Source organism: Amblyomma maculatum, chromosome 1 (assembly GCF_055883805.1).
Source record: "Amblyomma maculatum isolate TAMU_Amacu chromosome 1, ASM5588380v1, whole genome shotgun sequence".
NCBI classification, from domain to species: domain Eukaryota; kingdom Metazoa; phylum Arthropoda; class Arachnida; order Ixodida; family Ixodidae; genus Amblyomma; species Amblyomma maculatum.
The window spans coordinates 331,431,497-331,457,186 of record NC_139344.1 but is presented as its reverse complement, the minus strand read 5'-3'; the positions used below and the strand labels follow the sequence as shown (position 1 = coordinate 331,457,186).

Below are 25,690 nucleotides of genomic sequence, written 5' to 3'. Positions count from 1 at the left end.
AAGGCGAGGGAGGAAAGGAGCCCTAGCCTTCTGAACACCATCCTTCTCTACTCCCTCTCTCCTCTTCCACGCATGCGCATTGCGGGTCGTCGCCGACAGCGGCTGACTGGGTGGGCGTGTGTGCGTGAGAGAGCAGCGGCGGCGCTCCGCCACGTGTCGTTTTCTAGTGCTGGTCAGGCCGCCGCCGCCGCTAACGGCACATCCCAGACGTAACCCCTGGCGGCCGATCCCTGAACTAGCCTCATCCGGACGCTGCCACGGGAGGCGTCCCGGTTTTGATCCGGCGAGTTTTCCGGGAGCCGCTCGTGTGCCAGGGACTCCGGACGCCTCTTCGGAGGAGGGTCTCGTCGACGTACCGCGCCGAACGCCGCCGCCGCCACCGCCGCCGCTGCCGCTGCCTCCTCTGGGACGGGAAACGGTTGTTTGTGGCCTCCGCTACTCTTCGCTCCGCTCTGGACACGCACCTTCGCTTCCCCACTTCATTCTTATGTGGTCGGCGTTCGGCTTCCCTTAGTTGGCTTAGTTCTGTGACATTTCCTCCCCCACTACAGTGTATAATGCTCTCGCTCAATGCTTGCTTGATCGCGGCTGGTTCGCGTGGTGTAATCCTACCCACTGCTTATTAGCCTCTACAATCTGATTTCTGTTACTGCAGTGAAGCTGTTTCACTTACTTCAGTCCTCGAATATTGTTGTTGTTCTAGTTGCGCGGACTTTATTAGAAATTTGACCCTTCAAAGTTTCTTAATGTACATTGGGCCCCTCCATCTGCGGTAGAAGTATCACGCTGAGAGCTTGGATAGGGAATTGTGGAGGATTTGTTGTTTAGCCTGTCGGCTTGCGAACTCTTTACTTCTCATAGTTCAATCCTGTTTCTGCATTGCAGTCTATCGACGTAAAGCTTTTCGCTTTAACACACAGGAAAATATTTTTAGCGACTGTTGTTGGCGAACAGGCGTCGATCGAGTATGGCTCCCCGCCAACTAGCTTGCCTCGCGGTGATAGGCCAGGTTTGGTTCTCGATTCATATTCCGTGCTCCAACGTCACTGAGGACGAAGAAGACGACACTTCCGACGAAGACTCTTTCGTATCTACAGTTCTCAACTTGTAGACGGAGCGCTGAAGAAGAAAAAAAAAAAGGAAGCGTGTTCGGACCTTTCGGCATCTCAGTTCTCGTTTATCTCCACTGTCGGACTGAAGGAAGAAACTTTCCATTCTTGTCTATTTTTTTACTTTTTGTATATCTGCCATCTTTGTCTCTCCGCGACCTTTTTCAGAGTACGTTTTGGAGCAGCGCGCTCAATTTTTGCCTTTTCGGCGCCGCAGCCACCTGTGGAGTGGGGGCTGTTTCGCTCGGATCGGACTGCGCTGCGTTGGACTTCGTCCGGTGACTCCAGTTTTTGTGATGTAGTGGTAGTGGCACTTCCGCTTCTGTGTTCCAGAGAGCTTTCGAAGCGAGCCATCGGTTACAGGACGACGTGAGTGTGCTTTTAAAAAAGAATTTTTTAATGTTTAATTCGCGAATTCTTACTGCAAAATTATCGGTGCAACTCTATGTGATGGAAATGACATATACGGACAACAACTGCTAGACGTTGTGAATACTAATGCTGTCTCCGCTACATCTGTATAACACACCAAATATTTTGCGGGATGCGTTCACACGAAGGCAAATTTGTTGCGGCACTGCTCCGGATGCCAATCACTTGATAATGAGAGGAGCGAAGAAAAGAAATGTGTTGTCTTGTACTTGCGTCGTTTGAGGTGGTTGTATGTGGCGACTCTGCGGGAAAAAAAAAGCCTTTCTCGCAAACTCGCATCTTTTAAAATTTCTTTCCGGCTGATAGCGCCAAAAGCAAAGACAGTGGGGGGTAATGAATAGTCAGAAATTGTTTTTACATCAGTTGGCAAAATACTGAATGCATGTTTAATGTCTAATGACCGTCACGATGCTGATGCTAGCAAGGCCTATTTTTATCTTCAGCCATCAGGAGTGCCTTCTAGTCGGAATGTCATGCGGCCAGAATAACGCCGCCTTTCTTTTTCATTTCTAGCTGTTCTAGCTTAGGATGTCTCTGTTCCGGGAGATTGTTCCAAGGAATGTGTTGGTCTAAGTAGAGATCATTAGAGTGAGACATTTCGTACACCAGTGCTAACAGATGGGTTTGTAAAATTAGTGAAATGGAAGATTGGGGCTAGTTGTTTTTTCGCTACTTAAGGAGCAGTGCACCAGGAACGATGACTGACAAGAAGGGACAAGTGCTGAAATTACAGCTAAAGTTTATTCAGGAACGTGTCAAAATAAATATGGTGCAACTGCACAATAGAACTTACCCGAGCTTGCTTGTATTGTATCGGTATTGCACTATATTTATTCTGAAACGCTCCTGAATAAAATTTAGTTGTAAGTTGAGGGTTTCTCCCTCTTTCCTGTTTGTGTTTATTCCTGGTGCGTTGCACTTTAATTATTGTTAAATTTAACTGAAACGATTTTGCGGAATCTGCTCTAGTGTCAACAAATATTTAGAGGCTTTTTCTTATAAACTGAGACACAAAAATGCGAATTGAAAGTAATGAGACGTTTTGAAGGGGAGAAAATGTATTGGCGATATCACAAACTATGCATCGTATGAGAAATGGGATAAATATTACTGAATTATTTTTGACGCTGTCGTGCATTTTGGACGACTCGTTCTTCCACCATAACGGTGTGCGACCAAATGCATCTGCTCTGTCGTTTTACGTCACGATAATTAGGTCTATGCCGACCCCTGTACTGCCATCACAGTCCATGCATTCGGACGTTTAAAAAAGCGATGTGTTTACAGGCGCGATACTAATTTTTCGAGCAAAACCTGTATTCTTGTTTATTTCGATTTTCTAGGATGCAATGGGCATGCAGTCGAGTTCAGGTAGATTTCTATACACTTCCTTCTGGAAAGGGGAAATAAGGTTCCATTCTGGCTGAAGTGAATGTCTTGTATCATTAAGGGACCTTACGAAAAAGTGTATATGCTTCAAAATGTATTCTTGCGCTTCTGATTCATTTTTTTTCACTGCGTACATAATCACAAGCGTCTATTCGCGCGTGAAATTTAGTACTAAAAAGCTCTTAACAAGTGAACACGGGAGCAGTTTGGTTGCAAGGTTAATAAGACAATGCACATGCGAATATATATTCCTTCTAGAACAGCGAGCTACACATTATCACTGTTAACTTGGAACAGTTTCGTGCAAATCATATGCGAATCTAAGATTTAAGATACCTTCTAAAAGCATATGTTTTTCTGCAGCTCTGTGAGGAGAAATGTATTTGGGCTGAAACAGAGCGAAATTGATAATTTTAACTACGTGATGCACCTGACTGTGCAGAAATGCCGTCAATCGACCTGCTGCCGTTTTAACAGTGAAGATATTATGTACTGTCACAATCAACGCATTTTTGCACCAGAAAATAACTGAGGGTTTGGGACCTCTTTTCTGACATAGGCAGAACTTCCAGCGAAGAAATGGATGCTGTTAGTAGTTCCTGTACAAAAATATTTCGTTCAGCACAAATAAGTGTCTAAATATATTTAAATGCAGTCTTCATCACAGTTTCTGTACTTGGAAACGCCTTTAGAAGCACTTATCCTAAACCCACCAATACATAAATAACGTAACATAGCACTTCAAAGAGACCTAATTCGGAGTTTACTGTTGCACTACGCACAGCATTCAGCTCGACTCCAAACAACAATGAGTGGTTTCCATCGGTGCCCAATTTCTCACCGACTCTTTCTATTGGGTGCTCGTCCTAGCATAGGGCGTTTAATAGTGCTGAAATTCAAGAAATGAGTCGTTACATGAATGTCTGTTTGTTTAGACTTTATAAACAAAGGCGTTTACCATCATTATCATCAGATTTAACGCTTAGAGAAAAAGCTGCGCTTTTTACGCAAGGGAAAGTACTTTCTGCCAGGCAAAGTAGGGGGTGCGGTCATTACACGAGTAAATACGGCAGTTGAAGAAAATGTGGCATGTTGTCATTAGAATAGCCATTCAATTTTTTTCAGGCTCGCTGACATGACGCTGCCATTGGAGCTTACGCATTGCTTTCTCGCAGCTTTCAGCCCACTAAGCACTATTTAAAGTTCGTTTGTTCTTTTCCCCGCTTTAAAGATGCAGTAAAAGTGGCCGTACATTCGTCACGATTTCTAAGTTTTCTCGTCGAAGCTCTGTCAGAAAAGCACCGCAACAAGCCTTGAGTTCTCCTTAAGTTTCGAGAACTCAGCCCATAAGATGAAGAGGACAATTTGTTTTGGTGGGTTCATAGCTAACATGAACGCATAAACACGGACATACCAACTCGCCTAAATATCTGCGCGGTTTTGGTGGGCTTTCGACACACAGCGATGCATGCCGAGTCACTGTTTCCAATAATGTAGGGATTTGATGCATGTTCGAATTTACCCAATGCCAAAAATGTATTCTATGCTTTTCACAGTTAACGTGAAACTCTCTGCATCGCTGTCCATATTATGTACGAACAGTTGAAGAACCATAGAAAGTGAGTTGAAGTGCTATACTGGAGCACCAAAGGACACTCCAATATATATGATATGAGCATAGACGATGTGAAGACTCCATTTGGATATTCTATGTGAAAATATAAGCTCTGCTGGCAGAATGCTAAGATACATGTTGTTACATAGTTTTTATTTATTTTTAATTGGTATATTTTGTAATTCTGAACAACGCAGTTCTTTCAAAAATAAATTGTTTAAAAATGCAATTTTGGCACACATATCACAATTGCATCACAGAAATCCATACATGCCATAAAGCATATGGTTCCTCGGGGCACTTGCAAGTTCCTGATATTTACCGCCGAAACACGCCCCGTTTGGCTTACTACGGCAGTTTTAACTACCAGAGGCGAGTGCATAAGCTACTTTGAAGAGCTTTTGCCATGCATTGCAAGATTATACCATTCTCAACAGTATCTTTATAGCAGCATTTTATAGTATTCTATATGCGTTTCTCAATTGTTGACCAAAAATGCACCTTGTTTTTATTTTATTATTATTGCATATTTAGCTACTCGGGCATTATACGTTAAAAAGCGAAATTTTTCGGCGCATTGGAAGGGTAGACCCCCTGTTAGCCTTAACTATGGAATATTACACAGTATTCGAAAGTTGCGTCACACTTGAAAGTGATGTCTAACGAATCTGGACTTGAATGCGTAGGATTCAGTGAGAAAAATGTTGTTAGACTATTGTTATTTAATCTCTGCTCATATATGATGGGTGCAGAATAATTCGCTCCTTGTATCTCAGGCCGCTGTTCATTTGCGTGCTTAGAATGTCACTGCCCGTAGGCTTCAGCACTTTTGCTCATGAACTGAAATTCTAGTTCCAGTGAGCGAACCAGTTTAGCCAAACGAATCTGGGGCAGTTATTTCATACAGTTATGAGCAGCAGATTTTATTGAAATTTATTACTGCTGTGACACATGCATTAGTTCTGTTGTCGTAGGATGTTTTTAGGTATTGCTCCTGAGCAATTCTTTATTTTTTATCCTGCCGCGATCATCCCAATAGATTTCGAGCATGGTGTTTACCGATTTATTGGATCTAGGTAAAGTTTCCGTAACCGACTGTTGCAATTTAAACATCACCCCACAACAGACCACGGTGGTGCACCAGACTATCTGCTTTGCCGTACATTGTCCTGCGTCGGCTGTGGCTACATTGTTGAATCATTATAGGACCATTTATTGATGGATCAGAAGGAGAGCTAATGAGGTGCTGTGCTGATTGGGAGGTTAATTAACCGCACTGTGTTGACAAAGGAACAGTGCAATGATGTGACTAGTAGCTGATCTTTGAGAAGGCGTTTTTTTTCTTTACTAAATTCTATCCCCGTTAAAATGCGCTTTATTATCTGTGGCTTTTTTACTTCAACATCTAAGCGAACACAGACCGTAATAATATTTCCATTGCAGTAGGTAAAGAGATCAGTTCAGTGAACACAAACAAAGAAAACAATACAGATGCTCCCAGCCCTACAGTCTTCCTCTAGAATATTAAAATTGCGCATAAGAAAAGAAATGCCCAAGCGCAGCTTTAGTTCTTGTAGAGGAAGCGAAACCAGAAAGAAAAAAAAATACATTGGTATAACGCAGCCATTTATGCTTCAAAGAGGTGTCAATGCACACGAGCTGTCACTTATACCGAGTTGAGGAAGTTTAAAGAACGTGCAGCAGTAACAGACGTTCATTGCGGCTGCAACTGCTACCTACAGCCCGGTCGTACTTTTAAGCCGAGCAGATGGTAAAGTTGTTTTCGGAATTAGTAGCTGCAATATCTTAAAGCAGTATCGAACATGATGTTATCAACAAGAAACTACAACCATTCTTTGTACGTTTTAAGTAAATGAACCTTATAAGTCTCCGCCGCCGCATTGCATGTATTTATTAAGAGCAATTTTACTTAGTTAACATTTTGTGATACAGTTTTATATCTTTTTAAGCCACAACCGTACTGAACATAGTAAAACAGTTTCCCAGTACCGCGATGAGTGTGTTGATTATTTTTTTTTCTTTTATTTGTTCCTCAGACAGTGTCTATATGACGACTACAAATAAGTGACAATATTTTCTCTTTTACAGGCGGAGGTCAGTCCAAACCAGTCGACACTTGCCGCCATCTTCGAAGTGCTTTGAAGAATACTGTCTGGAGCTTCAGGGAAAGCCTGTTTTTCTCAGAATCGCCAAACACTCTCAGAGAGACTAAAAGGGGAGCTCTCCGCGTTCGCATTCACTGTGCAAACAGAGAGCTTTTCTGCAAGGAAAGTTTCGCGAATGTTATAAAGCCAGTCTCGTTACACAGTGAATTCTGGGCGACGCCAAAAAAGAGCCGCTTATTGGTTGCGGAACAGAGACCACAAAGGTAAAAGTTCTCTGAAAAGCTCGCCACTTCACCGGGCTCGGATTGTCTCGAAACGCCTGCCTGCTTCAACTCCGACATCGAATTTGCTTCCTTCGAGAGCGACGCGTGCCGAACCAAAAGCGGATCAGATCGGACAGTCGCATATGTTTCTCTGCGTCCCGAGTAACTAAGTGTTATTTGTTTTTTGTTTTTTTGCGTGGCTCATGCTTGCGCTCTATAGGCCGTTCGCGCATTGCAAGACGTACGATTACGACACCAAGCGTCAGGTATCGTCGTGGGACTGCGCCTAGAATTTCCTAGAAGCTGACAGCTCCGCAGTGCATGCCCGTTAGCACAGGTACCGTTGTGTTTTCTAGAAGCTTGTTTAGAACCAAAGCTTTCCAAAAGAAAATAATTTACCGTGATCCAGGAAATGCGGCCGCCTAATGGTCACCGTTATCTCCTCATGCAACTTGGATCACTAGCCAGTGGGTCGAGACGCAAAAGTGAACTATAGAGAGGAGAAACTTTTGGTAAAAGAGTGCACACTAGCTGCGAAGATATATAAGTGAATGTAGTTGCTTCACTTGACTGATTGCTATGTGGTTGGACAAAAAATACTGCACGCTTCAACTGCTAACAGCACTGCCGCCGTGGTGGCTGGATCTAGTGGAAGCACAGGAGGAATAGTGGCCCATTGTCTCTGGACTTCGAGGATAATAGAGACATCGTGCAAGTCGTGCTCTACTGACTCTTCCGCAGCTGGATCATTTCCAGAGTACATCGAACAAACTGGGATCTGCCAACTATTCCGCAGCGACCGTTGCGGTGCCCGTGGGGATGGACTAGTGACGTTATTTGTGTACGGGACCACGCAAGTAAGGAAAAAGGAACACGTGGTGGCGGGCGTTCTGTACTCTGCACTATCCTCGTCACCGTCGCAGTCTTCGAGCCGGGAGACGCCTGCGAGGCGGCTGCTGCAGCTCCGGACGTGATGACGTGCTGAAGGAGGGGTGGGGGGCTGGCGGAGGTCGAGCGATGAGCGGAGCGCGCTTCTTCGGCTGGCAGCCCCTGTGGATAGTCCTGGCCGCCTGGAACTCCTTGCCCACACTCTTGCTGCTGGCCGACCCGCTCGCGCTGCGAGCCGACGCTACCACACCGGCGAGGCCCGTCATCAAAATTGGTGAGTCTGTGCCTTTCACCGCGCTTTGCTCGCACGATGCACGCGACGCAGGTTGGCCAGAACCATGCTGCTTCGGGTTGTGCTGGAATCTTACGTAACTGAAATCGTGCCCCCTGCACGAGCTGCGGGCGACTGATGCACAGAAATAAAGAAAAAGAAATCAAGATGAGAGAGAGAAGGCTAAAATGATAGAGAATCCGAACAGTACGCTTGGTTGGTGCAAATCCGAACGTCCGAACAAAGGAAGTGCTTGGTCTTGGCTACAGCACTAGAGAGGAGACAATGAATATCTCTCTCAAAGTTGGATCATTTCTACGCTATTGCTTTGCGGGGGTTTGATGCCGTTCCCTTTGCCTTTAACACTCACCCGTCGAAGTAGAACTGGAAGTATGAAATGAACGAAGAATTGACTTATTTTTCTAATAAACATGTACTCGTCAAATTTTCACGTCAAGAAGCAGGGTCTGAAACTACTGGCCGATACGGATTTTACGCGCTTTAGTTGCGTTAGCCTTTTCCAGAATTTTCGTTCGCCATTACGTTGAGGTGGTTTGCGTTAGATTTCAGCAGATCAACTCTTCTCCACCTACAACACTATTTTGCACTTGAAGGGCTATCACAACTTCCATGTATCGAGCCTAAGGTTTGTTTTTGTCGGGTCCAGGCTGCTTGTCTTCTCCTCGTCTTAGATAATTTGTATTCTTTTTGTGACTGCTAATTTAATTTGACTAATTTTTTCTGCTTTGTATGTAGAATATGTAGTCGCATGGATAGTGAAGCCATTTGATTTCAATTTATTTGGTCCCGTAATATACGAGTCCTGGGAATTCAGCTGGGAAGGGAAGTACAGCACTGGAACATCTTTGCTGCTCCTAACTACATGTTGAGCGGAAGGTGTCGTGTTTGCGGAGTACACATGCTGTTTGATTGTTCATCCATGCCGGCAGAAACCATGTCCAGTCGCTACACTGTAGAGAATAAATGTGGTTTGAACTTATTTTGTTTATCTCAGGTCCGAAACAATGAAATGCGTTGTGAAGTCGACTACTTCACTGCTTGTTACCCCAAATAATGTTGTTGCGTCGAGGTCTCACACTGTTACATAGTCACGTGACTCAAGCTCGTCTTAGTATGACGTTTGTTCGGAGCTTTATGAGAGTGTTTTTGCACGCTTCACAATGAAAGCTGAACTCCATAGTTTGTCGCAGAACACCATAGACAAGTGTTTATGACAAGACGGAGGGCCTAAACAAAGTCAGTTTTGTAACGACCGGATAACACCTCTATACTGAAGAGGTAAACGTGCACAGCAGTAAGTGTCCGAGTGAAAAGAAACTATTTTTACATTTCTTCATTCTCATTGTGCTGTGATCATCGCAGCCTCAGTTCAGACGTTTTTATTTGGGCGTGAAAAGCGACCCGTCCAGTTTTGTCGAACGTTTAGGCCTTGTCGCGCAAACGTCCCCGTAAAGGCGAGTGTCGGAGTCGCTCCGAAAAGGCCTAGTGGTGTACGTACAATGGAAAGAGCTGATAGGTTTGAGGATTTTGATCCACAAGGTGATACTTTTGGAGGCTGACTAAGCATTCTTCCAAGATGAATATCTTTTTTTTTTTTTTTGTCAAACTGAAACAACTTGTCAATGATACTTCAAAAATAATACTGTGAAAACTTCTGCCTGGGTTCGAAGTTAAAAAAATGAATACGAAGCATTCACATTTATTTCTCTGCTAAACTTCTTTTATATTTATTCGCATAGTATGAATAAAAAAAAAATGTCTTTGATCACGAAATGTTTTTTTTTGTAAAAAAAAAAAAAAATTGCTGACGGTGAGGCACACACATGATAATGAAGCTTCCAATAGAAGTTATTTCTTTTTTTAGGAACCGTTAGGCGTCAACTGATGCTTTATAGCATGACATTGTTCAGCCTTTCTCTGTGAATACAATTTACGTAATTGTTCTTAAAAATGTGCATTCATTTCTTGTTGTATTTGGAGTGTGCAAAGCTATATCGAGTACTGTCTGCTGGCACCTTGCAAGTGAGGCGTTGCCGTCCGAAAATATAAGATGAGAATTTCTTGCACATCTCTAAAAAATGAATGAAACAACAAGAGACCAATATTTTCGCAGTGTTTTGAAGAGAAAGACTGCATGTTATTTTAATCGCGACACATTTGGTATCATACCTCGAGCACTAGGGACCTGCGCTTGAAGGGACCGAATGGTAAAACTCCAGTCATACTTAAACACTGTATCTCACAACTTAATAACTGCTTCATACTCTGCTTTTTCAGTATCGGGAGCTGATTATAATAGTTGATTGAGAGTTTGTTAGTAAGCTCTGGTTGGCTGATGACATTGCACCACTTAGTACCTTAGCAGAAAAAAAAAAAAAAAAAAAAAGAGACGCATAATTGCGATAATAAGCACAGAACAGAACGTATTGTAAAATTAAAAGCGCAAAAATGACAAGGTGGGGTCAAGGAGACAACACAGGGCGGTGCTGACAAGGAACACTTATTGGAAACACACCCGAGTTATTTATTTATTTATTTTGAGATACTGTCAATCTCTTATCAGGAATTTTTTTTTGTATGGATCAGATGCCTGTAAACTTCGATGTCCCACCAACTGGCTCACAGCCAAGCTATTTTAACTTACAGAACGCGTGTTGAATAATGCTAAGAAAACAATATAATGACCGTCACTTTGAGAATAAATTATGTTCGTGATAAGAAACGGGTTGTTGGCAGTACCAAGGGCGTGCACCTGCTCAGGCCAAGCATTGACGTCCCATTTGGAGCTTGAGAAAACTAAAGTTTGAAGGGAATAAAACTAGATGGAGGAGCATTTGGCGAGGACTAGCAGGTTGTGAAGAGGCTGACATTCCTCAAGAAGGAATGTGCATAATTATTATTTCCTGCCAGTACTACTCTACATAGTTCTAACTTAAAGCATAATAAGATAGCTCGAAACCATTATCAGTGCAGCGCGTGATAGCGCGCGAAAGGTATGAAGGGACGGCACAATAGTGAGAAAATTTTTATTGATTTTCTCCAAGCATAAAAAATAAAAGAAAATAGGTTGTACAGCACATGTGGTGTACAATTTAAGGGATGGGGCAATTAATGTCTTTTGGACGTTGTTCAAGACAATATTCGAATTGTATAAGTGATTTTTGGGGGCGATCACCCAGGTTTTTTGTATGGACGAAGTTCATCAGTTACACTGTCTCTCACCTTTATTAACTCGCCTTAAAGGGCCACTGTCCAGGGAAGGCCCTTTTAAGCAAAGGAGCCCAGTGTTTTGATCAGGTACCGGAGATAGTCTGTGCAAAATGCTACAGTGACACGCGCGCCGCAAAGCATCGAAAATACAATTCAAAGTTCTCTCATGGTCTCCTTTAAGAAGCCAGCTTCCCCGTTTCCTGCGCTGGCCCGACGGGCCACAGTAATGACGTACGTGCCGCGAACGACGTCCATTGGTCCGTCTCGCTGACTGACGGGAGAAGGATAGATGTCTACCGCAGCGCTTTTCCCTCGCCACGGCCAGACTGAATCCAGCGGCGCGCGCTCCCTCGGCCGATTTTTTTTTTCTTTTTTTTTTTCGCGCTCGCGGAGTGCCACGCCCCACCTCCCGCCAAACGCGGAGGAGGAAGGGGAATTTGTCTTGCGGAGGCTAGACGACCTCGGGCAGGAGAGTGAAAAACCTTTGCGAGGGAACGGAAGGAGAGAAGCATGACAGAATCGGGTGATTGCGGTGGCTGTAACTGCGTTATTAGTTACTCTTTTCAAAAACATTTTGCGGCCTTGCGTTCTAGGGGCGAAGTCTCACAGTCACCGGGGAAGAAAATATTTTCGACCGGAGTGTGGACAGTGGGCCTTTAAGAGGATATAATGCCAGAGTTTCATGTTTGTACACATTGCACACGCATGAAGGCTGATGTCATGATGACGACTTGCATTGTACATAGCACGAGTGGGTGGCAATTGCACACACATACACGTCATAATCGGCTGTAGCGATAGCTACGAGGGTTCCGTATTCGATTCTCACGAAAAGTGCTCGAAATCAAAGCCGCTGCCCATTCGGGCGATTTTTTCAATGGGAAGGAATTCATACGCTCACCACTACCCACCAAGAATCTTGTCCGATCTTATTTGTGCTGTCCACGTGGCCCGGCGCACATATTTCAAACTATGTCCGGTATAGTGACTCCAAGGGGCAGGTCTCCCCGACAGGTCTTTCAAGTTCGCCTGCCAACAGAGTGACTTGCTCAGCAATCACTCGTCCTTACCTTATCTTTTACAGTGCTTTCGCAGTAAAAAAGAAAAAAAAAAAGGATACAATTGCAGGGGATTCTAGTCGGTCTTGTTTGAAGCCGGGTTCCTGGTTTGAGTAGCCGAGCATCTTAACCACTGGGCCACAATAGCGGGCGATTTTCGCAGCTATAACAGCCATTAGGTAAGGTGAAAACTCCTCCATTTGATGCGGCGGCTTCCAGAAAGCTCCTCAACTAGGGTTAAACTCATGACCTCCGCCATCAAGGGCTGCATTGCACCGTAGCGGATCCGGGAGGTCAGGGAAAAAACCTCTGCAATTTGACGTTCCGGCTCCCATATGACACCAAATGTACAGCTCAGACTGCAGCGCACAAAGCCCTCAGCCTCAGAAAGTTTCTATGAGGTAAGTATCGTGTAAAGAGAGCAGCTACGCCGAGTTAGAACAAGTAAGACGAAGAAAAGCACGTGATATCCGCCATTTTATTTTCTCCATGAGATCATGAGCTCACTAGAGGTTTCAAATGAGACTTGTGGTTGGGTTTTATCGCGTTAACTATATGTAGTGATGCCACATTGAAAGCATAAATGCGAGAAATCATCTAGAAAAATGGCGAAACGAAGTTACGTAGAAGAGCAGATGAGCAAGGATTCACGCAGATAACTTAAACAGAGGAGCACGAAGCTCGATCATACCTAGCCTCTCGCCGTCAATCTGTCCACCCATAGTACACGTAAACTGTTTACCGCCGTGGTAGCTCTGTGGTTAAGGCGCTGGACTGCTGTGCCCAAGAAAGCGGGATCGAATCCCGACCACGGCGGCCGCTTATTGGTGAAGGCGAAAAGCAAGGCGTGCGATGTCAGTGCACGTCAAAGAGCCCCAGGTAGTCAAAATTTTCGGAGCCCTCCACTGCGATGTCTCTCATAGCCTGATTAGCTTTGGGAAGTTAAACCCCACAAACCAAACCAAATAATTTGCGGTGCGCCCTGAGTCACGTGGACAGCGTCATTAGGATGCACTCCGTCACATTCACTCAGTGCAATAGTGAATGTGAAATGCGGTAGGCCTACTTTGCAGGCGTGCTCGAAAGAAACTCTGTTTTCTTCCGTAATCTCCCTGCTGAATAAAATATACTCACCGAAAACAGCGAGACAAGCGAGCAAAAAGTGCGGAAAAAGATATCGAAATTTTTAGAGCACGTAGTACGTTGAACGGGAGGTAGGCTTTGCCGAGTTCACGTGTTTCAGAAGCGCCTGTAGGGCTGAAAAGTTCCGCGGCAGCGCTTGATTCCCTAACGAGCCGTAATGGACTCTCGCGATTTCGGCTCCGCTTTTCATTATATATGTATATAATCGCTTGAAATGCATTCCCCGTTTCAGCGAGCGCGCTTTGGGTGATTCGCCGGGCGGGAGCGAGCCTGTGGTTCATTTGCTGAAACTCCCAGCTTGCACCTTCGATATTGTCGCTTTGCGTGTGGCGAGTCCATATATATGCCAGCATGCGGGGCCAGGAGATCCGGAAGGATATCGCCTACTATGGTTAGGCATGCCTGTCTGGGATCTCCATGGGTGCGCCGAGATTAAGGAAGCTTCTGGGGGATAACCGGAGTTTGATGGCTGAAGCACTGCCGCTGCACAACGCAGCTGCCAATTTGCTCACTTCAAAACAGACCCGAGTGAAAGCGACCGGAGTTGGCGGTAGAAGCGTTTCACCAACTAAACTCACTGTGAAAAAGACTTTCTAATGCGTAGAAACGTCGGCAGCTTGTTGACGCCATTAACAGTTGGGCATTCTTCTGCATTCTTCCTAGCAGCGTGTCGAAACACAAAAACAAACTGGAGGCGTTCTTTTTCCTAATTGTTTCTCCCGGATATATCGCGTTGACATGCCTGATAAACACGACGCATACTTTGGCAGTATTAATTTTCATAGATGCTATTTGCGTAATATGATGTTCCTGACACGTGCCACTTCTGTTTGTGCTATTTACCTCGCCAGTGGTTGCTTGAGAATGAGACCAGAGAGAGAGAGAGAGAGAGAGAAAACTTTATTTCAAAAACAAAAAGAAAAGAGAAAGGAAAAAAGAAAAAAAAAGAGCGGGGGGGGGGGGCAGTGAGTGGAGTCTTCATTTCAAGACCCCAGTGGCCTTGAAATGAGACCTAGGCACATTGCATCTTTTGAAATATCTAGTAGCGTATTAGCTTTAGACAAATCCATGAGATACCCACAAGCAGAAAAAGGGGTGCGCAGTGGTTGTTACCCTGACCTTCCTCTAACCATGTCGATGGGGGAATAAAGTTACACATGAAATTACGCCCTCATAGATGTAGTACGTTGATCTGCAATGCGACGTTCGTAGGCGACAGGAAAAAGGGGTATTTAAGCTTCATACCATTTCCCTGTCGTGCGTTATACTGCACAATGGCTGCAGGCATACGTGAGCACGTGAGCAACCTACTCGTCTTTGCACGCCTAAGTTCAAAGGTCGTGATCTTTTCAAGTTTGTCACACTACCGTTTGTTTGTTTAAGATATAAAGTCCGCATTACCACGGTGACACAGGGAAGCGTATACGTGCTATTGAGGCGTTATGGAGACCTTATTTGGTTTTTCATATAGGACGCCTAAAAGGAAATCAATCTGTAGGCTTTTTCCCGTTGTCGGGGTTACGAAATCGCTAGCTTCTAGGCCCGTGACGTTTTTCAAGAAGGGTCGTCCAGATGTGTCACTTATATTCCACTTTCGTACAGGTTTCTTTTTTTTGTTCGCCATTACTTTGCTTTCGCACGTGTTTGGTGCGCGCCACGCTACTTGACTTAGAGAGTGGTGGTTTCGCAAATCTGCGCTCGCTCTCTCGTACGACGCTGGCGAGATATATTTCATACACGAGCTCCAGAGAGCCGGGGTGTGCCGAGTGCGAGCAGCGATGCAGACCTGCGCTGCGTTGCCGCGTATTTCACCCAGATTGCCAGACGCGCGTTCGAGAATTCGCGAGCGATTTGTATTGCTGGTTGTTGCCGTCGCCGCTGCCGTTGTTGGGGCCGGCGATAAAGAATGAGGAACAACGGACAGCGAGAAGGGAGGGCGCGCCGCCAACTCTCGCGCTGTGGACGCCTTTGCACGTGGGCGGAAACGTCGAAAAAACCCGATGGTTACGAAACGAATTTCTTCGGCTTTGTCTTGAATCCACTTTATTCGGGGTGCCGAGGCATTACGTGCGCATTTTGCTGTTGGTTGCATTCTTGCTTGTAAATATTTCAACGTCGAAAACACATTTACTTCTTGGCTCGATTTCTTTGGCTTTTACGGAATGTTTGCCTAAATTTCGTGGTTTTGACATAGAGGCTCCTTGTTTATTCACGTCCTGCAGGTGGGGAATATGGGCGAGGTGATTTACATCTGCCCCGCTGTTCGTTATCGTGTTACGTCGAGTGGTGCTACACTGTTCACTTTCAGCGTGTTGCAACGGCAGCTGCCTTTTCAACAAGTTCAGAGTGAACGTTGCAAGCAAAGAATAGCTTGCGAGCCGACGTCATGCATTAAAGGCGCACACCACTGTCACATTAGGTCACAGTACTTATACTAGCACTGATTGTAAAGAAAGACAAAAAACACGTGGGGCTGTTATGGAGCTAACGTCCTAAGGCAAGAAATGCGTGTAGTAGTACCGTATTTTTCGGCATCAGGGAGAAACTTGGCGAGGCCCGTCAGCCCGAATAATGGAAGGCAATTAGCCGTTTGCAGTACTAATGTAATGGGGCAGGTGCCCAGATAGGTTCTGAAACGGCGATATCACAAAACGCATAATTTCATCGAAGGTGTGAAATTACAAACTAAATAGTATGCGCTGCCTTCTTTAGCGTGACACGCGGAATGCACCGCTCAGAATCGGATCGCACCTGTCTTTGCCGATTGTGTTTCCCTCAACTCTTGAGCTTTATTAAAGGCCCCGTCCCCAAGAAAATCCGGCGTCGGTGTTGCAAGCGTTCTAAGCAAAAAGTCACGGGCATGGCTTTGGCAGGTGGTAGTTGGCAGGTGGTAGTTGGCAGGTTGCATAGCCGAGCACTGACTGGTCGTCGAGTTAGGAGACCGCATGGCGTGGCCGAGTTTGCAGGGGCTGTGAAATCTGGCTTGGTCATGGATATGGGTGTTCGACACCGCTATGCTGCCTTCCAGGACCAGTGAATCGTGCTGTCCCTAGGCAAATTCGCACGGCCTGGTTAAAGCGCGGCTTTATACCTATATATCGGGTGGTCCTTCGTATAACGTGGTATATCGTACGACTGTATAATAAACATGATGTGTGGCATAACAGAGGTACAGATAAGAGGCGACTGATTCAACGAATAGCAGTGTCAACGAACGCGATCGGGGAAACGCATGGGAAAGGAGCAAACGGGAGCCATTAATGCTTTCATATCATACCCTTAAAGACCGATCTTAAGAGTTCCCCTGCCCGCTCCCTTTTGCTTTCTTCGTTTAATTGTATTAAAAACGTCTATCGGTAATATTCGTTATGTGCGGTATTGTCTTGCACTTAGTGCGGCTTGAGCATACGGGATGCGTGATTTTGTGACGACGGTAAGAAAGTAAGCTTTTGACAATAGTATTCTTAATATTAGTTCTCTAGAGACATAATAGAGAGCGGTACGTAATGAAAAATTAGGAACCATATATTCGCAGACAGTTGAGCACTTTCTAAAGTGAAAATTTAAAACACAAAACGACAATGGTTACCAACTCCTAAACCACTTCAAATGTTCTGCACATTTTTATTGCAATGAATTACTTGAGCACATAGCCCGATGAAAAACTTGCAGAAAATTTAAAACACAAAACGACAATGGTTACCAACTCCTAAACCACTTCAAATGTTCTGCACATTTTTATTGCAATGAATTACTTGAGCACATAGCCCGATGAAAAACTTGCAGAAAATTTAAAACACAAAACGACAATGGTTACCAACTCCTAAACCACTTCAAATGTTCTGCACATTTTTATTGCAATGAATTACTTGAGCACATAGCCCGATGAAAAACTTGCAGAAAATTTAAAACACAAAACGACAATGGTTACCAACTCCTAAACCACTTCAAATGTTCTGCACATTTTTATTGCAATGAATTACTTGAGCACATAGCCCGATGAAAAACTTGCAGAAAATTTAAAACACAAAACGACAATGGTTACCAACTCCTAAACCACTTCAAATGTTCTGCACATTTTTATTGCAATGAATTACTTGAGCACATAGCCCGATGAAAAACTTGCAGAAAATTTAAAACACAAAACGACAATGGTTACCAACTCCTAAACCACTTCAAATGTTCTGCACATTTTTATTGCAATGAATTACTTGAGCACATAGCCCGATGAAAAACTTGCAGAAAATTTAAAACACAAAACGACAATGGTTACCAACTCCTAAACCACTTCAAATGTTCTGCACATTTTTATTGCAATGAATTACTTGAGCACATAGCCCGATGAAAAACTTGCAGAAAATTTAAAACACAAAACGACAATGGTTACCAACTCCTAAACCACTTCAAATGTTCTGCACATTTTTATTGCAATGAATTACTTGAGCACATAGCCCGATGAAAAACTTGCAGAAAATTTAAAACACAAAACGACAATGGTTACCAACTCCTAAACCACTTCAAATGTTCTGCACATTTTTATTGCAATGAATTACTTGAGCACATAGCCCGATGAAAAACTTGCAGAAAATTTAAAACACAAAACGACAATGGTTACCAACTCCTAAACCACTTCAAATGTTCTGCACATTTTTATTGCAATGAATTACTTGAGCACATAGCCCGATGAAAAACTTGCAGAAAATTTAAAACACAAAACGACAATGGTTACCAACTCCTAAACCACTTCAAATGTTCTGCACATTTTTATTGCAATGAATTACTTGAGCACATAGCCCGATGAAAAACTTGCAGAAAATTTAAAACACAAAACGACAATGGTTACCAACTCCTAAACCACTTCAAATGTTCTGCACATTTTTATTGCAATGAATTACTTGAGCACATAGCCCGATGAAAAACTTGCAGAAAATTTAAAACACAAAACGACAATGGTTACCAACTCCTAAACCACTTCAAATGTTCTGCACATTTTTATTGCAATGAATTACTTGAGCACATAGCCCGATGAAAAACTTGCAGAAAATTTAAAACACAAAACGACAATGGTTACCAACTCCTAAACCACTTCAAATGTTCTGCACATTTTTATTGCAATGAATTACTTGAGCACATAGCCCGATGAAAAACTTGCAGAAAATTTAAAACACAAAACGACAATGGTTACCAACTCCTAAACCACTTCAAATGTTCTGCACATTTTTATTGCAATGAATTACTTGAGCACATAGCCCGATGAAAAACTTGCAGAAAATTTAAAACACAAAACGACAATGGTTACCAACTCCTAAACCACTTCAAATGTTCTGCACATTTTTATTGCAATGAATTACTTGAGCACATAGCCCGATGAAAAACTTGCAGAAAATTTAAAACACAAAACGACAATGGTTACCAACTCCTAAACCACTTCAAATGTTCTGCACATTTTTATTGCAATGAATTACTTGAGCACATAGCCCGATGAAAAACTTGCAGAAAATTTAAAACACAAAACGACAATGGTTACCAACTCCTAAACCACTTCAAATGTTCTGCACATTTTTATTGCAATGAATTACTTGAGCACATAGCCCGATGAAAAACTTGCAGAAAATTTAAAACACAAAACGACAATGGTTACCAACTCCTAAACCACTTCAAATGTTCTGCACATTTTTATTGCAATGAATTACTTGAGCACATAGCCCGATGAAAAACTTGCAGAAAATTTAAAACACAAAACGACAATGGTTACCAACTCCTAAACCACTTCAAATGTTTTGCACATTTTTATTGCAATGAATTACTTGAGCACATAGCCCGATGAAAAACTTGCAGAAAATTTAAAACACAAAACGACAATGGTTACCAACTCCTAAACCACTTCAAATGTTCTGCACATTTTTATTGCAATGAATTACTTGAGCACATAGCCCGATGAAAAACTTGCAGAAAATTTAAAACACAAAACGACAATGGTTACCAACTCCTAAACCACTTCAAATGTTCTGCACATTTTTATTGCAATGAATTACTTGAGCACATAGCCCGATGAAAAACTTGCAGAAAATTTAAAACACAAAACGACAATGGTTACCAACTCCTAAACCACTTCAAATGTTCTGCACATTTTTATTGCAATGAATTACTTGAGCACATAGCCCGATGAAAAACTTGCAGAAAATTTAAAACACAAAACGACAATGGTTACCAACTCCTAAACCACTTCAAATGTTCTGCACATTTTTATTGCAATGAATTACTTGAGCACATAGCCCGATGAAAAACTTGCAGAAAATTTAAAACACAAAACGACAATGGTTACCAACTCCTAAACCACTTCAAATGTTCTGCACATTTTTATTGCAATGAATTACTTGAGCACATAGCCCGATGAAAAACTTGCAGAAAATTTAAAACACAAAACGACAATGGTTACCAACTCCTAAACCACTTCAAATGTTCTGCACATTTTTATTGCAATGAATTACTTGAGCACATAGCCCGATGAAAAACTTGCAGAAAATTTAAAACACAAAACGACAATGGTTACCAACTCCTAAACCACTTCAAATGTTCTGCACATTTTTATTGCAATGAATTACTTGAGCACATAGCCCGATGAAAAACTTGCAGAAAATTTAAAACACAAAACGACAATGGTTACCAACTCCTAAACCACTTCAAATGTTCTGCACATTTTTATTGCAATGAATTACTTGAGCACATAGCCCGATGAAAAACTTGCAGAAAATTTAAAACACAAAACGACAATGGTTACCAACTCCTAAACCACTTCAAATGTTCTGCACATTTTTATTGCAATGAATTACTTGAGCACATAGCCCGATGAAAAACTTGCAGAAAATTTAAAACACAAAACGACAATGGTTACCAACTCCTAAACCACTTCAAATGTTCTGCACATTTTTATTGCAATGAATTACTTGAGCACATAGCCCGATGAAAAACTTGCAGAAAATTTAAAACACAAAACGACAATGGTTACCAACTCCTAAACCACTTCAAATGTTCTGCACATTTTTATTGCAATGAATTACTTGAGCACATAGCCCGATGAAAAACTTGCAGAAAATTTAAAACACAAAACGACAATGGTTACCAACTCCTAAACCACTTCAAATGTTCTGCACATTTTTATTGCAATGAATTACTTGAGCACATAGCCCGATGAAAAACTTGCAGAAAATTTAAAACACAAAACGACAATGGTTACCAACTCCTAAACCACTTCAAATGTTCTGCACATTTTTATTGCAATGAATTACTTGAGCACATAGCCCGATGAAAAACTTGCAGAAAATTTAAAACACAAAACGACAATGGTTACCAACTCCTAAACCACTTCAAATGTTCTGCACATTTTTATTGCAATGAATTACTTGAGCACATAGCCCGATGAAAAACTTGCAGAAAATTTAAAACACAAAACGACAATGGTTACCAACTCCTAAACCACTTCAAATGTTCTGCACATTTTTATTGCAATGAATTACTTGAGCACATAGCCCGATGAAAAACTTGCAGAAAATTTAAAACACAAAACGACAATGGTTACCAACTCCTAAACCACTTCAAATGTTCTGCACATTTTTATTGCAATGAATTACTTGAGCACATAGCCCGATGAAAAACTTGCAGAAAATTTAAAACACAAAACGACAATGGTTACCAACTCCTAAACCACTTCAAATGTTCTGCACATTTTTATTGCAATGAATTACTTGAGCACATAGCCCGATGAAAAACTTGCAGAAAATTTAAAACACAAAACGACAATGGTTACCAACTCCTAAACCACTTCAAATGTTCTGCACATTTTTATTGCAATGAATTACTTGAGCACATAGCCCGATGAAAAACTTGCAGAAAATTTAAAACACAAAACGACAATGGTTACCAACTCCTAAACCACTTCAAATGTTCTGCACATTTTTATTGCAATGAATTACTTGAGCACATAGCCCGATGAAAAACTTGCAGAAAATTTAAAACACAAAACGACAATGGTTACCAACTCCTAAACCACTTCAAATGTTCTGCACATTTTTATTGCAATCAATTACTTGAGCACATAGCCCGATGAAAAACTTGCAGTACTCAGTGGAAGCCAAGAATATCCCTCACGCATTTTGCAATGAAACGATAATAACTTCTATCCGCAATATTTACTTTTAAACTTAAGAATGAAAGTGTATGTGCGTGAATAAATTCAGAAATGCTTGTAGGGCTTGTTATTAAACATCGTCAGGGCTCTGCTTGGGTTCACCATTCTTCCACACTCTTACGAATGGAAACGCACCGAGTGAATAAATTCCTTTCGATTACCTTTACTTTAATCATTTACCTTTACCTTTCCAATTACTGTAGCCTAGACGAAAAAGGTTAAAATGAGGTACCGTACTGTAAGTAAAAGTAAAGGCTGTCTTCTTCGGTTCGAGGTATTTATTTTTATTTTGCACAACACATGCAGCTGTTCATCACAGCGGGTTCACACCAAGAAGAGCAGCAGAAACAAACACACGAAGAAATTCCCCCCCCCCCAAAAAAAAAAAAAAAAAAGAATTCCTTTTCTACTTTTGTTGACACGGTCGTACAATCAGCATTGTGAGAAAAGCGGAGAGACAGTGAAGACCGACCCAGTTTTAGTTCGCAATTCCACAAGGCAGAAATTCACTCCACGTGTCCAACGAATTGAACGAAACCTTTCCTCAGTTCTCTCGTTCTCCGGTTGCTGAATTGTTATTGCTTTCTGGGGCTCTTTTATTTTCACTCATTCGAGTGTACAAGCGCTACTGCAAGCATAAAACGCCGCGGATGAAAACGTGTCGCGTGATTCCAAAGTCTGTACATCCTTGCACGAGGAGCAATAGGCGCAGATGAAGGAAAAAAGATTATTATATGCGAAGCAAACAAAATAAAAATTAACCCAGGGGGAAACGTCAAAGAATGCTCAAAAACCAATGACAAGGAAACAAAACGAAGAAACATTTGCATACAGCACGCCTTGTCGAAGAACGCGTGTCAGTCGTGTTTCCCCCGATTGTCCGCACTTGATTCATTTCCTCTTCGGGTGGCGTAACGCGCACACCACAACCCCCCAGCCTCCTACTCTTCTCCGCCTCAGCGTAGCGCCCACCCATGTGTACGTTATTGTATTGCTTTTGCTTCATTTTCATTCCCATTCGTCTTGACGTATTGCAACGGCGAAACCCAATAATGCATTTCAGTTCCCCCGAGTTCCTACGTGTTCGCTGATTTCTTTCATTTCACTGGTCGGGAGTGGCTTTTTTCTTCTTTTTTTTTTCTATCAGTCAGACCAAGCGTAATGCTGCACAAAACCGCGAAGCTGCAATGGCGGTCCTGCGCCTAATCTGCATTTCATTTACGCCGAGCTCAAAGTGGCTCCTCTGGTCGCTCTGCTACTGCCGCCGTTGCTGCTGTTGGGCACGGATTTTTTCCGTTTAGCGTCATAATCTTGCTCATAAATAGATTCGCGTTTTCTCGCCCCTTTTGCGCTGACGGAGTCTTTCTCCTACCTCATTCCTTCTTATCTTCTTTTTTTTTTTTAATTTTCGGCGGGGTTCTCCGCATGGGATAACGCATCTCTAGTGTGCGCAGTTGTGTACAAGCGGGATGTTAGTTTCTTCAAAGGCGGTTGAAAGAGATGGGAGGAGCGAAGATTTCTGAGAAAACGACCTTCTTCCAAAAATAATATAAAAATAGCGTGACACACAATATGCGCGAAAGAAGCAAGAGTAAGAAATACGCTCTGTGAACTGACAACTCAATCATATTCATAAACAAGGACAAAATAGTCGTGCTGTGCACACAGAAAAGCGTGCGGTTCAAGGTTTGTACCTGCGAGGAATTTCACACATCTGTTTGTAAATGTACACGCTCTTTTCCTCCATCCTTTTTTTTTCTCTGCTGATGGGCACATTTTTGTTTTGTTCTCTTTTTTTTTAGTTAATTTGCATGCGACACCGTGCGAGTTTTGTGTGTTTTTGGTTACATGGGCGGAAGAAACCTGTATAAAAAACAAATATGTAAAGACGAGCCAGGCTGTCACATTATAATCTTCGCAGTGTTTCTAACCATTGAATGAAGCCTGTTTTTCTACAGATCCAACAAATCATTTTCATTAGCGTTTTGAACAGTGAGGAGGACTTTGTGAAGAAACACGGGGAATGGTAAATAAAGAGCGCTGCTTTCAACCACATCTCTTTGATGGCACCACTTGCTGACTCCTGCACAATGTCCATGTGTCGAAATGATCCATTCTGATCGTGCCAGAGCTGGGAACTTACTTTATCTGCTGCAGTCAGACGAACCACACACGGCTGCCGGAAACCTGAAAATGAATTTCTGTGTGCCTCATATACTTCAGTTTCTGAGGTGTATACCCAAGTGCCGACTACGAGTTTCACAAGAACACTGGCTGTAGTCGCACTTTTGGCGACTGTTGGATAGAACACAATAATCTGTATATGATCATGAACAGAGATTTCACAGCGCGAATAGGTATAATTGGCATGATGGGGAAGATTTAGCAGGAAGAACAATAATATGATAATATAAAACCGCTCTGGGAAGCGTGTCATATATGCTTCTAATAATCACATCCAGCGGACACAAGCACACAAGGGAAGTCAGAATTATGTTTGCCACTCTCCTTATTTGGAAAGGGACAAAAAAAATTCTTGGGCTTCAGTAAAAAGCACAAATAGCTACTGTAAATTTTGAGTAAGGGAACCTCACTCTGCGACAAACACTTGACAAGCTCTGCATTTTACAAGGACAGCGGCTGCTGCAAGAATTTTTTATACAATTTACGGCGATCTCTAGACTGGTGAGTGAGGCGTCGGCTGACTTCACACACGCGTCGTCGAAACGGCTCAGATTCACTTTTTGTGGCCTGAATGAACATGGAGAAATAGAAGGAGATTCCCTAGCGCTCACCGGAGAAGTTTGCCTTAGAATTATTATGTCTCACAGGCGGCTTAGCATGCAGCGACTAAGTGTAATGCAATGCTCAAGCTAACCAGGTACCAACACAAAAACCCTTGTTAACCTAGCTAAGGACACTCACTAAGTGCTGACGAGGAAAGTCTGTGAGCAACAACATAAGCCCCTAATCCGCGCATATATAGCGGCAATACAGAATTCTTCGAGGCTCACGAGATTTCGCGTGATTGAGGCAGGGGTTTGTGCATAATTTGAACGTACGCGGATCTAAACATAACAAAAGTAGTTGCCTATGCAAAGAAGCTCTCCAAGTCTTCGCACGCATTGCAAGGCGCGACTCATAGAAGGCCCCCCGAGTTCCCAATTTCTCCGAAGAGTGTGGGTTGGGACTGTAAGAGGGGAACTCCGAAACTCCCCGATCGAGAGATTACTTTCTAGTTTATTCTTTTTGTATGACGTGTCTAAGCTCAGTGCTACTTGTTTCAATTCTGTTTCCCTACGCAGTATGTGTATGGCTGAAAAAGGTTCCGTAAGATTGCGATGAGAAACTGGAAGCTGGAAAAGAACAGAAAGGATACTATCGAAATTCGACTACAATCAAGCAAAATTACGATGCTGGGACCTCGTCTTGAAAATGATTAGAAATACTCGACAGGTGCTAGTTCATCTCACTAAACTTAGGCCTCGCTTTATAAGGTATGACTTGGCACAGCTTGAGACTGCCTTTCACCTAGCAAGCTTTGGTCACATGTGACCGCAGGTTTCTGGCTGGTAACAACGTCGGCTGCATATATATGTCGATGGCTATCACGGTCCGACAAATCGTGGGCATCGCATAAGTATGGATATCTTTGGCACTTTCCTACAAAATTTGTAAAAACAATTTCTGGTTTCAGCTGAGGCCAGCTCAGGAGCTCACTGTGCTTAAATGTGATTATAGCTTTAAATATAGGGTCGTGTAGGCCAAAGATCGTACCTTCTTTGTGAATTATAATTTCTGACTTCTCGTCCCGGCATCCTTTGTCCGGGGCGCTGTTGCAGCTTTGGCGGTAAAAAGAAAAAGAAAACTGGGTTAGGGTAAAAATTATCCCCTTCTCTTTCTTCCAGCGCGAAAGGTAAAAATCTTTTTTTTTTTTTGATCGGCCCGAATTTCTCTTGCCCATTACGTCGTTTTTA

At 42.8% G+C, this 25,690-nt stretch overlaps 1 protein-coding gene across 3 annotated transcripts in view; it reads left to right on the top strand.

Moving 5' to 3' along the window:
- The window catches only part of LOC146207422 (glutamate receptor ionotropic, kainate 2), a 415,085-nt gene that overhangs the window by 14,809 nt on the left and 374,586 nt on the right, over positions 1-25,690 (top strand). For all 3 annotated transcript variants that reach the window (XM_084587259.1, XM_084587265.1, XM_084587251.1), the window contains exon 3: positions 6,655-8,096. In XM_084587259.1, the coding sequence (XP_084443385.1) occupies positions 7,952-8,096 (145 nt within the window). In that variant the 5' untranslated portion in view covers positions 6,655-7,951. The remainder of the gene's footprint in view (positions 1-6,654; positions 8,097-25,690) is intronic.